This window comes from Phoxinus phoxinus, assembly GCF_949152265.1.
Source record: "Phoxinus phoxinus genome assembly, chromosome: 7".
Taxonomy (NCBI): Eukaryota; Metazoa; Chordata; class Actinopteri; order Cypriniformes; family Leuciscidae; genus Phoxinus; species Phoxinus phoxinus.
Genome location: NC_136882.1, coordinates 13,370,555 through 13,383,491, shown reverse-complemented (window position 1 = coordinate 13,383,491; position 12,937 = coordinate 13,370,555). Strand labels below are relative to the sequence as shown.

General features: G+C 36.3%; 1 protein-coding gene across 2 annotated transcripts in view; it reads right to left on the bottom strand.

Moving 5' to 3' along the window:
• Nucleotides 1-8,252: 8,252 nt before the first annotated feature.
• LOC307001461 (nectin 1a) overlaps nt 8,253-12,937 on the bottom strand; it is a 42,744-nt gene continuing 38,059 nt past the window's right edge. The window contains exons 2-5 of one of the 2 annotated variants that reach the window (XM_079617963.1): nt 11,821-12,132; nt 10,621-10,729; nt 9,058-9,206; nt 8,253-8,875 (exon numbers count right to left, since the gene is read on the bottom strand). In XM_079617963.1, coding sequence (XP_079474089.1) covers nt 8,841-8,875; nt 9,058-9,206; nt 10,621-10,729; nt 11,821-12,132 — 605 coding nt within the window. In that variant the 3' untranslated portion in view covers nt 8,253-8,840. The remainder of the gene's footprint in view (nt 8,876-9,057; nt 9,207-10,620; nt 10,730-11,820; nt 12,133-12,937) is intronic. The other variant, XM_079617964.1, reaches the window with a different exon arrangement.

Below are 12,937 nucleotides of genomic sequence, written 5' to 3'. Positions count from 1 at the left end.
GTGTTATTCGAATATTAAATACAATAAGAAATGGAATTCGCGTTTATGTTTAAAAAAAGATGAGGATATCATTAAAAGAGAATCGGCGGCGGGTCCTCAGTTTTATCTGTCTTCTTTACCATAGTAACGGTCGATAAGGCTCGTGGGAAATGCAGTTACTGTTATTTCTCTTACGAGAGTACTTAATTTTTAAATAATGCAAAACGCGTTGCGGCAGCATGCAGACATAGGCAAGACGGCTCGCGTGCCTATTGGCTGTCCTGCGGCAACTGCAGCAGCCTATCGAGAGAGGCCTCTCGTGACGTCAGATCCAATGTGGCCACTTTGCACCCACTACGTCACGTCCCGCCGAAACAGGCGTGGCCTAGGCCTATAAATATAGCTCGAAAGGCTGATATACTCTGATTTTCATCTCTTCAAGCGAAGCTCTCGCATCGCTGGATCCTGAAAAGAAGAAGCTGCACTTTCCGAAAAAGCCTTCTGCGGGACGAGCCTTTGCATCTGAAGCAGCTGGTCGACAACTCGCCGCCTTCAGTCGGCGTTCCTGCTACGCTATCCGGCGTATTATATCCTTTTTCTCAACTAATCAAAATCAAGGATAATTTTTAGCTTCAATATCTCGTGGAAAAGAGTTTTTCCCCTAGCGTAAGATATTACGCTGTACGTTCCCTCTCTAGAGAGAACCAAGGTTAACCGAGTACGATTTGACACACCAAACCGATAGCCAAATTTAGAAACGATAGCCGTAACTCAACTCTGCAGTCGCTTTCAGGAATAATATATTTACTATATTTTGACTGTTAGGAAGCACTGACGATGGTTTACAATGTTGAGTAGCCTACCGATTATAAAGCAATACAACAAGGATTAATCCTGATTAAATATTGAATAATGTAGTTCAAAGTTTGCAAAATGAATAAAAATTTAGAAAAAAAACAATACTGTGCTCTCGATAGAAAAAAGTGGTGCAGGCACGAAAAATACATCCCATTGAAATACATTAGATTGAAAGTCGTGATGAGCGACACGAAAAAATGAACGAGATTCGTGCCCATGGACACTAATTCATGTTGAGTAGCCTACCGAATATAAAGCAATAAAAACAAGGATTAAAACCTCCTGATTAAATGTTGAGTAATGAAGCCCTTAAAGTTTGCAAAATAAATAACAATTGAGAAAAAAAACAATACTGTGCTCTCGAAAGAAAGACATGGAGCAGGCACGAAAAATACATGAAAGGGAAATTCATGTCCATGAACACGAAAAAGGGAAATTCGGGAAAAACGTGTCCATGAATACGAATCAATAGATTCAATTTCGTGACTATGTCACGAACTGCCGTGAGACTGGGTTGCAACATCTTTGGACGTGAAAGTTTGTTCCGGTACAATTAATATGCCGACGTCACGTCAATCATTGTTTTGGGGGTGGGGAGGGGAATTCCTGTTACACTTGGTGTCGCCCCCAGGGGTGATCGGTCTAATAAGCGGCAACCGGCAACACACAGTTAAGGTGATAGAGAGCGCTAGAGAGCACACAGTCACTCTCTAGTTAAGTGCGCGGTCTTGCTCCAGATTCCAAGAGATTGGATCTTGGGCGTCAAGGAGCGCTATCAATATGCGGGAGACTCCCAGAACTTCCGGGACAGTTGGATGTCTGGATAAAGATATAAAAGCATAAAAAGGAAAATTTCCTCTCGTTTGGCACGCCCCACCTGTCACATCTCTATTCTCCACACTTTGAGAATCATGCACCAATTATGTCATTAGTCATTAGCCATTAGTCAACTGATGCCAGGGGAGATTGTGACTCTTTTATGTTGGATGAAGCAGAGGGTTCCAACTTCCAATCCCCTTAAACTAACTTTCCCAGAGCCTCCACAGTTCCCTCCTTCTTGTCCAAAACATCATGTGTCCTCCAATCCGGGCTCACCATTGACCACAACATAGAAAAGGAAATGAATCCTCTAACTACCCTGCACTGCAGTGCTCCAAAGTCCAGTGTTCCCATATCCGGTGGTCCCGGAGGACCTTCCATTGTCATCTGTATTTCCCGTGATAGCTACTGCAATTTTGTGTTCTTGTACACAAATCAAAAGTTCCCCCCAAAACAATGGTGTCTGCTGTAGCTCCTCCAGACTCAGCCAAGGAGGCCATCTCGTAACTCTCAGTGCTCCCTCTCACGGGTCACGGAGGCCATACCTGAACATTCTGTGTTCCCAGTTATGATCTCTCTGCACCCCCTGTCACCTCTGTTGCCACAACAGTGGACATCTCTGAACTATGTCTTTTATTTTGTAGTGTATTTTTTGTCCCCTATTGTTTCCGTTCTGTGTTTCTTGTTTTCGTTTGTTTCCATAGTTGGCCTTGTTTGTTACCATAGTGTTTGATTACCCATGTTATCCTGTCTTTATATACCCCTCCATTTCAGTTGTCTTTCGTCAGTCGTTGTCTTTGTGTTAATGTACAAAGCTGTTGTGTTTCCCTGTAGGATTATTCTCCTCCTTCTTTGTCTGGATTATATTCTTTCTTAATTTAATAAATGTACTTCTTGCAAATCGATCTTTGCCTCACATCTCCTTTTCCCTAGACTGTTCAGTGCACACTGTGCATACATCCCACCACCAGAGTCCATTTAAAGTGAAGATATGTTTGAGACATTTTAGAGAAAGAGACATGCCAGGGAAATCTGATCATTTCTGGTGTCATGAAAACAAGAAAAGGACTAAAACTGGATTCATGGACCCGCAAGGGAGTATGTATATTCTCAACTGTAGAGGTTGATGTGCAATTATCCCATCAAAACTCATGCATATGCAAGAAGAATTTTTTTTTTAATAGATATCCACTGTAGTGACCTCTATGTGTAAAAGGGGTAAAAACCAAACTGTCCAACCTAAAACTGGACAGATGGCCACCCTATTTAGCATTCATTTGGCAAATATTGCTGTTTTCAGGCTCGTCATTTTCAGCTCCTTACATCTTACCTCACATTCTTACCTTGCATTCTTCTAAAAAGCGGCGTGCTGAATTACTGCTTGGCTTTGACTTCTGTGAACAGTAAACCTGGCTTCTTAAACATTTTGACGTTGATCAAAAATAATGACCAGACAAACTTCAGCACAGCAATGCACTTTATATGATTTATGACATATAACAGTAAGAATAACTTTACTCATGATAATTTCACTTCAATATAATTGGTTGAATCTGTGCAAAGCAAAAAAACTGGCAAAGAACATTTAATTAAATAAATGGAAGAGGTTGGAAGTTAATTTGATTACGGGGCGTGTTCTGAGGGGCTGTGCTGATCAGCTGTCTGAGGTCTCCACAGAAATGTTTTAACCTCTCCCTGTCCTCTGGCATAGTACCAGTCAATTTTAAAACATCAACCATCATCCCAATCCAAATGGCTAAGTGATCACTTGTCACAACGACTACAGGCCAGTGGCACTCAATCCCATTATGTTAACCCCATGTGTAGTTATTGTTTTCTAATATCTGTTGTTTGCTGAGTATGGTGACTTTTTGTAATCTTGTTGTTTGCAATGACAATAAAGCTCTGTTCTATTCTATTCTATTCTATTCTATTATTCAATATGTCATTAGACTGTAATATATGTAAGCCCGGCTCAATCGGCCCAATGGAGGCATACAATCAGCGGGGGAAGGTCTCTGCGCGTTACTGTCTTCCCTCGTGGCAAAGTAATTTGATTAAATGAAATACATTTTCTCTCGTTACTCGTTATTTAATCTGACTCTTTAATAAGACACTTGGAATTAGTTACGTCACCTATATGTTTCTTTGCTCACAGCTGATTGGTCAAACAGTTGGTCTGAGATCTCGAATCCAGAACATAACCTGCCCTGTGCAGGTTAGCCGTGCAGCGTAAGATACCATGGCGACGAACATCGAACACCGATTAAAGCCGAGCTACTTTCATGGTACCTAAAACCCAGGGTTGGCGGAAACTAACCTGGAACATAGCTGGCTAGCCACCTAAACCGGCTTCATGGTATAGGCCCCTGGTCTGTCCTGTCTGTCAGCGTGTTGTCAGTCTCCTCTCTGCTCAGCAATGCATTTTTCACTGCGTGAGAACATGATGTGGCGTGAGAGCGGCGTAGCTTGTTGGACATAGCGACAGTAACTAAGGGGGGCGGGTCTTAGCGAACGGTCAATAATGACTTTTTTTTTAAGGCAAATATGACATTGTTTGAGATGTCTTTGTTATGACACCTTGGCTTAAAACAATACATCATAACCTGTCAGTGTCTTGGTAATGACAACTTGACATTACCAAGACAATATAAATTGTCTCATGACAGCCAATGTCAAAACCAACTACATGACAGTTTAATGCAATGTTAACCCATAAAGCTCAGTGGTTTCTTTGTTTGTTTGTAAGCATGTTTATGACATATTTATGACAATTTATGTTGTCTCGGTAATGTCAAGTTGTCATTACAGACACTGACAGGTTATGATGTATTGGTTTATGTCAAGTTGTCATAACAAAGACATTTCAAACAATGTCATATTTGCATTAGAAATTTCATAATTGAGCGAATGACACTTAATGACAGTTGTCATAAACATGCATAAAACCTCCTTCATATTCATGACATGTGTCATGTCATGATTATGAAGGTGTCATGTCAGCCTAATGCACACCCCTTCAAGTAAAGTGTTACCAAATACGGTTTACAATTTTTTTTTTTTTTTTAAATCTATTTTCCAAACAGCTTGTCCTTTATAGGGTCACCATGATGCTGGAGCAATATAATGAATTATATATCTACTACTGTATACAGTTGTTACACATAATCAGTTGTTTGTTCTTAGTTTCATTTTCATGGACTCTTAGTCTTAGTTATTCATTAGCCACATGTGTTCCTTTGTTTGAGTTTCCTGCCACTCCTCATTTTCCACGGACACTGATCTTCATCACAGCTGTTCATAATTTAGTTCATCACCATGTGTATTTAAGTTCCTCACCTTCACTCAGGGTTTGTCCAGTCTTGTTAGAGTTAGTTTGTGAATGTGTTGTCTTCTGTTTTGTTGCCTGCTGGATTATTATTGAACCCTGCATTTGAACTATATCCTGATCTTCATCTGTCTGTCTGCAACCTTGCTAACAACAGGGTCCAAAGTCTAAGATCATTTTGAAAAATGTAATCAAAGAAAAGTCATAACTTGAAGAAAGATTCTTATATTAAGCACAATTTCTTAAATAAATCCATATATTGTTTTTCTAACTTGATATTAGCCTATAATGCAACCCGATCACACTAAATGCGTCTCTAAAGCATGCAGTGCGTTTATCGTGTAATTTATACGCGAAAATGAGTTTTTACGTGCATAGGATACGCGTGGGTTGGTTAGGGTAGGTTTGGGGTGCGTGTGTTATACGTTTGGGTAGAATTAGTGGTGTGGGGTGCGTGTGTATTACACGCAATGAAGTGCGTATGCACGAGAAAACTGCGTATCATATGCACGTAAAAACTTATTTTCGCGTATAAATTGCACGATAAACACAGAACACACTGGCTGCGTCCCAATTCACATACTATCCGTCCTAAATTTTATTTTTCGAAAGTAGAATTAGTACGTCCCAAATCGTAGTATGTTGAAATAAGTGTTCCAAAGATACCCGGATGGTCTACTATTTCCGGTCAGAATCCGAAGTGCAGATCGATGAACACTCTAACGGCTGATATTGCCCATAACCCATCGCACGTTGGGCGAGGATTCGGTTAGAACTGCAAACACGAGTGAAAAGTGTTAAAAAAAACTACAGACATGGAGGACGCTCGAGTCCGGCGTTATGTAGAGAGGTTTAGATTGAGTGATTAATTATCAGTATCTAACCTGACGAACATGTATTTATTCAATGTTGTCTACATTATATTGCATCTGCAGCAGTAGCATTGTGAACTTTTGTAAAGAATGGCTTCAAATAAATCCCCGGGATCAGATGGCCTCACAGTTCATTTCTATAAATATTTTTGGGAAGATCTGAGAATCATATTATTTGAAGCGCTAAAAGAATGTATAATTAGGAAAGAATTGATGACTAGCATGAAACAGGGTGTAATTACTTTGATTCCAAAGCCGGGGAAAGACAAACACCAATTAGACAATTTAAGACCGATTACACTATTAAACACGGATTATAAAATATTTTCAGGATCCATTGCAACTAGACTTAAAAAAGGGATAGCAGACATAATAAAACACAGTCAGGCTTTATAAAAGGAAGAGTCATTCATAATAACATCAGACTTGTTATGGATTTATTAGACTATAGTGATTTAATTGATGATGCTGATGGTTTTATACTCTTCCTTGATTTTTATAAGGCCTTTGACTCTGTTGAGCATGAATTTATTTTAAAAACACTTCATTATTTTGGTTTTGGCGACAAATTCAAAGATATTAAACACATGCTCTATTCTGATATAAATAGCTGTGTGTGTTTGGGACACGGGACTTGTAAAAGATTTAATATTGGTAGAGGAATAAGGCAAGGTTGTGGAAGCTCTCCCTTGTTGTTTATAATGGTTGCAGAAATTCTGTCTATTTTAATTAAGAACAGCGTGATAGAAGGTCTGAATTTGATGGGCAAACAAATAATTATAAGTCAGTTGGCTGACGATACAACTCTATTTCTTAAAAATGAGTTCCAAATTCCCATAGCATTACAAGCTATCAATATTTTCTCAAAAGCTTCCGGACTTCAGTTAAACTTAAATAAATGTGAATTATTGCCATTAAAAGACCAATCCATGCAATCATTATTCAACAAAAAAAAGAAGTCAAATACTTGGGTATTGTGGTGACTAATGACAAAACGATTTCTGAAAAACTAAACATAAAAGACAATGTTGACAACTGCAAATCATTTCTAAATAGATGGCTACAAAGAGATCTTTCCATTTTTGGCAGAATATTGTTAACTAAAATGGACAGTTTATCCAGACTAATTTATCCAGCTTACTCCCTTCCAATAACACCCCAAATAGTTAAAACTATTAACAAACAAAATTTTGATTTCATATGGCGGAATAAATATCATTATATAGCCAAGCACCTATGAAGATGGAGGTGGTAATGCAATAGATTTTGATTCTATGAATGGTGTGTTGAAAATTAGATGGTTGAAAAATTATATTCAAAATCAAAACTCATTGTGGTCTTATATTCCCAATTGGATTTTTGAAAAAGTAGGCGGCATTGGTTTTCTTCTAAAATGTGATTTTGATTTTAAGAAACTTCCTATGAAACTTTCAGACTTCCACCAACAGGTCCTGCTGTATTGGAAACTAATATTCAAGCATAATTTCACACCACACAATACACCAATTTGGAATAATAGGTATATATTGGTTAATAGAAAATCTCTTTTTATTCCAGAATGGTTCTCTAAAGGTGTCTGGGCTATTGCCCACTTCATGGATGTGGAAGGAAATGTTTTACAACATGTTGAATTCTGTGACAAATTTCAAATTCAATGTACCCAAAATAAGTTTAAACAGATTGTGAAAGCTCTCCCAGTATCACTTGTAGCTATGATTAAGCAGGATATAATATATTCAAAAATTACTCCTACCTTAAGACAACTTCACATTAATGGTATTCATTTTCAGAATTATAAATGTAACAACAAGTTTATTAGGAACTGTTTACTTAACTGTCAAACAAGCTCTCTCAAAAGAGAATATATTCTCAAAGACTTTGGAAAGGAGATTCGATGCAAATACTTAAAATTACCAGTCCCGCCAAAGACGAAAGAAATGCAGTTTAAAATTATAAATAGGATTTATCCAACTAATGATTTCTTAAAACAGAGATTTAAATGGATGTAGGAAACTGTAGCTTCTGTGAAAATGAACCCGAAGATTTGGATCATCTTTTCTGTTTGTGTGAAGTTGTACAAAGGTTTTGGCTGGACCTTCAACATTTGTTCGTCTCCAAAGGTATTCAGATGATGAATCTAACAATTAATGATATAAAATTTGGTATTTTTCGCAATGATCACAATGATTCTGGCATTAACAATGTAATTTTGTTAAGTAAACATTTCATTCATAAATGTCGTTTTTTCAAGACAATTCCTAACATTACTCATTGGAGGAATGAGTTGAAACTTTTTTATAACTCTTTATTATTGATTAATAACAAGAATGCAGAGAAACTGGCTTCTTTTATAATCAATCTTATTGAATAATTGCCCTTTTGTTTTATTTTATTTTGAATATGTAAATGCCATTTTTGCCATTTATAACATGCTCCATGTTCTTCTGTTCTTTTATGTATTTATTTTCTAAGATATGCTCTGTGGGTCTGTTGTAAGATTTTACATTGTACCTGTTTTGTTTGTATTTGCTTCGTTAATAAAAAAATAAAATAAAAAATAAAAAAAAGACACGTTTAGCCATTAACTTTTAAGTTAAAGACCCGCGACTGGCAGATGAACGTGCTACTACATTTCCCTCCGAAACGGTAGGAAATTAAATTAGATTGAATGGAGGATTTTAACTGTGACAAGATGATTGACAGGGCACTTTACAGTGACAGGATGTACGCGACAGATCTGTCCGTTAAAGATGACGAAGTAGTATGTCTCAAAGCTTGCCTACTTTTTTGCTACACACTCAAAAGTATATACTTTTTCTTCATAGTACATACTTTTAGGTCGTAGTATAAGTAGGCGAATTGGGACCCAGCCACTGCGTGCTATAGAGACGCATTTACGTGAGAACATGCTGTATAATTATGGTAAATATGTTTTATTATATCCATAATGAGGTTTAATCCAAATTACATCCAGGATGAAGGACTCAAAGCTCAGAATGGTAGTCTTCTTTCTTTTCTCCTAGAAAAGAGATAATCCATGATAAATACTGTAGTCTAAACAAACTGCTGTATCTTCTTTCATCAAAACATGCACTCTCAAAAATAAAATAAAATGTGTGGGTTATTTCAGACATTCCACATTACCATCATCTCAATCTCTTGATAAACTTTGTTTTTGTAAAGTAAGCAAAAGGAATTCACCTTTTTGCCAGTAGAGTGAGCCGGTTCCTGCTCCATACTCGTTTGAAGCTTCACAGATATACAGGCCACTGAGGTCAGATGTCAGTTTCAAGAAGATGATCTTATTTCCTTCTGTTTTAATGGCATCATTGGGGATACTCTGATGTTTGCTGCTCAAAGAAAAATGATATAAAATCAGTTTACTGCAGTCTGCTAGATTTTTAGAAGGTAGGATGAAAATGCATGCTGCCATCTGAATGCTTAGTCATTTACAAAACCTGGCAAAAGACTGAGTGAAATATTAGGGCCTGTTGTCAGGTCACTCTCAGCACTTTCTTGAGGAAGCTAATTGTACCTAGATATCCACTAATATCCAAATGATTGGATGCAATTCCTTTCCCAATTTAACCAAGTTTCTGTTACCATGCATTACTGTACATGTTAGGGATGCTCAAGGATCTACAGAGTCACAATGAGCTGTAGTTTAATCCAAAAGACGATGTGTGATTCAGAATTAATGATCACGAATCAACTTTAATTGACACAGAAGAGAAAATAACTTTAATGCGAAATAATAAAAGGAACAGAGGGCTTAAAGGGGTGGTTCAGGATTTTGGACATCGGACCTCATTTTTAAGTTAGCCTGGTTGTTATTCATCAGTGGAGACAGTTTTCCAAAAATTTCATCCAGTCCTTACAGTTGCATAGTTACCCGGTGCTAGGCTAGCGCGAGTCAACGGTATTTGCTAAGCTAAAGTCCCCAAAAGTCGGCGTGTTCCTTTAACTGCTCAAACTGACAAAATGGGATTCATGAACAACTATCACAAAAAAGGGGGATTGTGGATCGTCCAGGTACTGACACGCATTATAATCAAGTATATGTAAACCTTTGAACTAAATAATTGAAGCAAATTCAGTTTTATTTTTTTAATTACTATTTTGCAGATTCTCCAAGGTGTATGTAAACTTATGACCACAGATGTGCATATAAAAGGCTATATAATCCAAACAATTTAACAGGTTCTCACATATTGTCTGTTAGGTTTTGTTCTTTTAAGGGGGTATTTACACGACAGCGTTTCAAGTAAAAGCTGAAAATCTTTTTACGTATTTTGGATATTTATTTTCACGGCATTTTGGGGGTCTTAAAATGCACACTTTTAAAAACAGGGTTTAAAGTGCAAGCTTTGCTGTCTCTGTGTAAACTGCACATTTGTAAAAAAAAAAAAAAAAAAAAAAAACTAGATTTTTCAGTTCAACAACAATTTAGATCCTTTTCATAAAAACAATATTATGCCAACATACAGGACTTTTCCCTCTATTTTTCACCAATTAAAATTAATTTACCCCAATATTAGTTGGATCAAATTTTGTTATTTGATCCCATTAGAATGAGATCTAGTTATGATATTTTAGCTCTCCTTTTAAATATATATTATTCCTTTTTTACCTTAATATGACAATACACATTATGGTAAATGCTGTACATGACACAATTTTTTTTTTTTTTTTTTGGTGTTGATAATTAACGATATTAATTATATTTGAGTCACATCATGTCTACTTGCATATTATATTTCCTACCTGTGCCATTTGAAGTGTGTAGCTGGAGGATTGGCATCTGCCTCACACTGATACACTTCAGTATTAGAGTAGTTTTGGAAAGGTGTCACAAAGACCAGCTGAGGGGGATCTTTAAAACACAAACACATGACTGCAAAGTTCTCGCATACAATCCAGCTAAACAAATTCCTGTATACATTTGTGCAATCAGTTCAAATGATCAACTGACCAATGAACAACCAATTAATAAATCAAATAATAAATGTGTAAACTGGTGGATAAAAAGATGAATCAACACTTACAGTATTGAAAAACAAATAGGCCTATATAAATTGAGAATACAATGCTTGTGAAAAAGAAGTAAGCTTAATTGTATTGAATGTCCACTTGTACTGTACTTCAAATCTTAAAAGTATGTTTTTTTTTTAAATAAAAACTACTCGTAGATAATATATTAATGAAATAAAATGTGTACACTTTTCATTTTAAAGGTGAACTGTAATTTCAAATGAACATTTTTACTTTAAAGTACACTTTAAATATTTTTGCTTTAAAGAATTAGACTTATTTTGACGTGTTGACTAACATACTAAAGCGCAAACTGAATTCCTTAAAGTATATGTATTTTAAATTGACTAAATTGAAACTTCACTGCAAATGTGTTATATACATGACATTCAAAATAAATAAATTGAAATGGCCTACTGTATTGTCAGTACATTTAACCATATTTTAAAGACAATAGAAGTAATTATGAAACAATTATGTATATAACAAGTATGTACATAAATATGTAACGACGTATATAAGTCCTACTTAAGTGGGTCAAAAACACTTTAGTCAAATTGCATTAAATATAATTTTTAATTAGAATACATTTTTATTTTAATATTAAATAACATGCAATTAAGTGCACAAAATATTTAATTCAGTTTGCACTTATGTATTTTATTTCTACAATAAGTACTCTTTTTAAAAGTGTGGAAAAGTGCACTTCTTTTTCACAAGAAAATACTGAATGTACATAATACATGATCATTGTTAGTCATAAGTTTTTAAAACTTGATTAAACCATTTTTACTTAAATTTAGCGGACACTTTTATTCAAAGTTCTGCTGTTTATGGATCAGTGGAAAATGTGTGTCATCATTTTTTATACGTCACTTCCCTTTACCAATTACTGTGAACCGTTTGTGTCATATAAAGGATCATGTCACTTACAGTGCACAACGATATTGTGATCAATCCTCAGTTCCTCATTCAACATTTGATGTCTGATCACACACTTGACAAGCTGTTGATTCATCTGTACAGTTGGAGTAGCAATCAGACTGCTGTTGACAGTCAACGTCCCATCCAGGTGTTTCACAGTGCTGGTCAATAGCTTGACAGAATCAGATAAAGTGCCCAAATGCCATGAAACCTCAGCAGCAGACTGCTCTGTGGAAACTGTGCAGGTCGCCAAAGTTACCTCTGAGCGTCCCGCCACAGGGACCGCATCCACAGTCACGCTCACATTCACGGGGCTCGGAGCTGGTGGGGATCATGAAAAACTAGATGAGCATTTTAAGTGAAAAAAATAGAGATTAAAACATACATTTAATTAATATATATAGACCCCTATATTTGATAGTTATGGGGTTATATAATAATAAAATGTTTTAACAATGTTTTATGTTCATGACTTATACAGTGCTATGCATAAGTTTAGACACCCATGCTAAAGTTGACTAAAAAGAGGAATAAAAAATCATCTTTTGGAAATTGAACTTAATGCCTTAATTTAAAAAAATAGGAAAAATCCAACCTTTAAGGACACCAATTTTCTTTGTGAATGAATAATGTATCGTAAATAAATAAATGTTCTTCCTTAAAATACAGGGTGCATAAGTTTGGACACCCCTATGTTAAACTCCCATAGAGGCAGGCAGATTTTTATTTTTAAAGGCCAGTTACTATATGGATCCAGGATACTCAGCATCCTGATAAAGTTCCCTTGGCCTCTGGAATTAAAATAGCCCCACATCATCACACACTCTTCACTATACCTGGAGATTGGCATGGAGTACTTTCCATAAGATCATCTCTCAATGCAAATCAAACCAGCTGTTAGGCTAACTGAAATAAAACCATGCCAATCTCTAGGTATGGTGAAGGGTATGTGATGATGTGGGGCTATTTTAATTCCAAAGGCCAGGGGAACTTTATCAGGATGCTGAGTATCCTGGATCCATGAAGTAACTGGCCTTTAAAAATAAAAATCTGCCTGCCTCTATGGGAGTTTAACATAGGGGTGTCCAAACTTATGCACCCTGTATTTTAAGGAAGAACATTTATT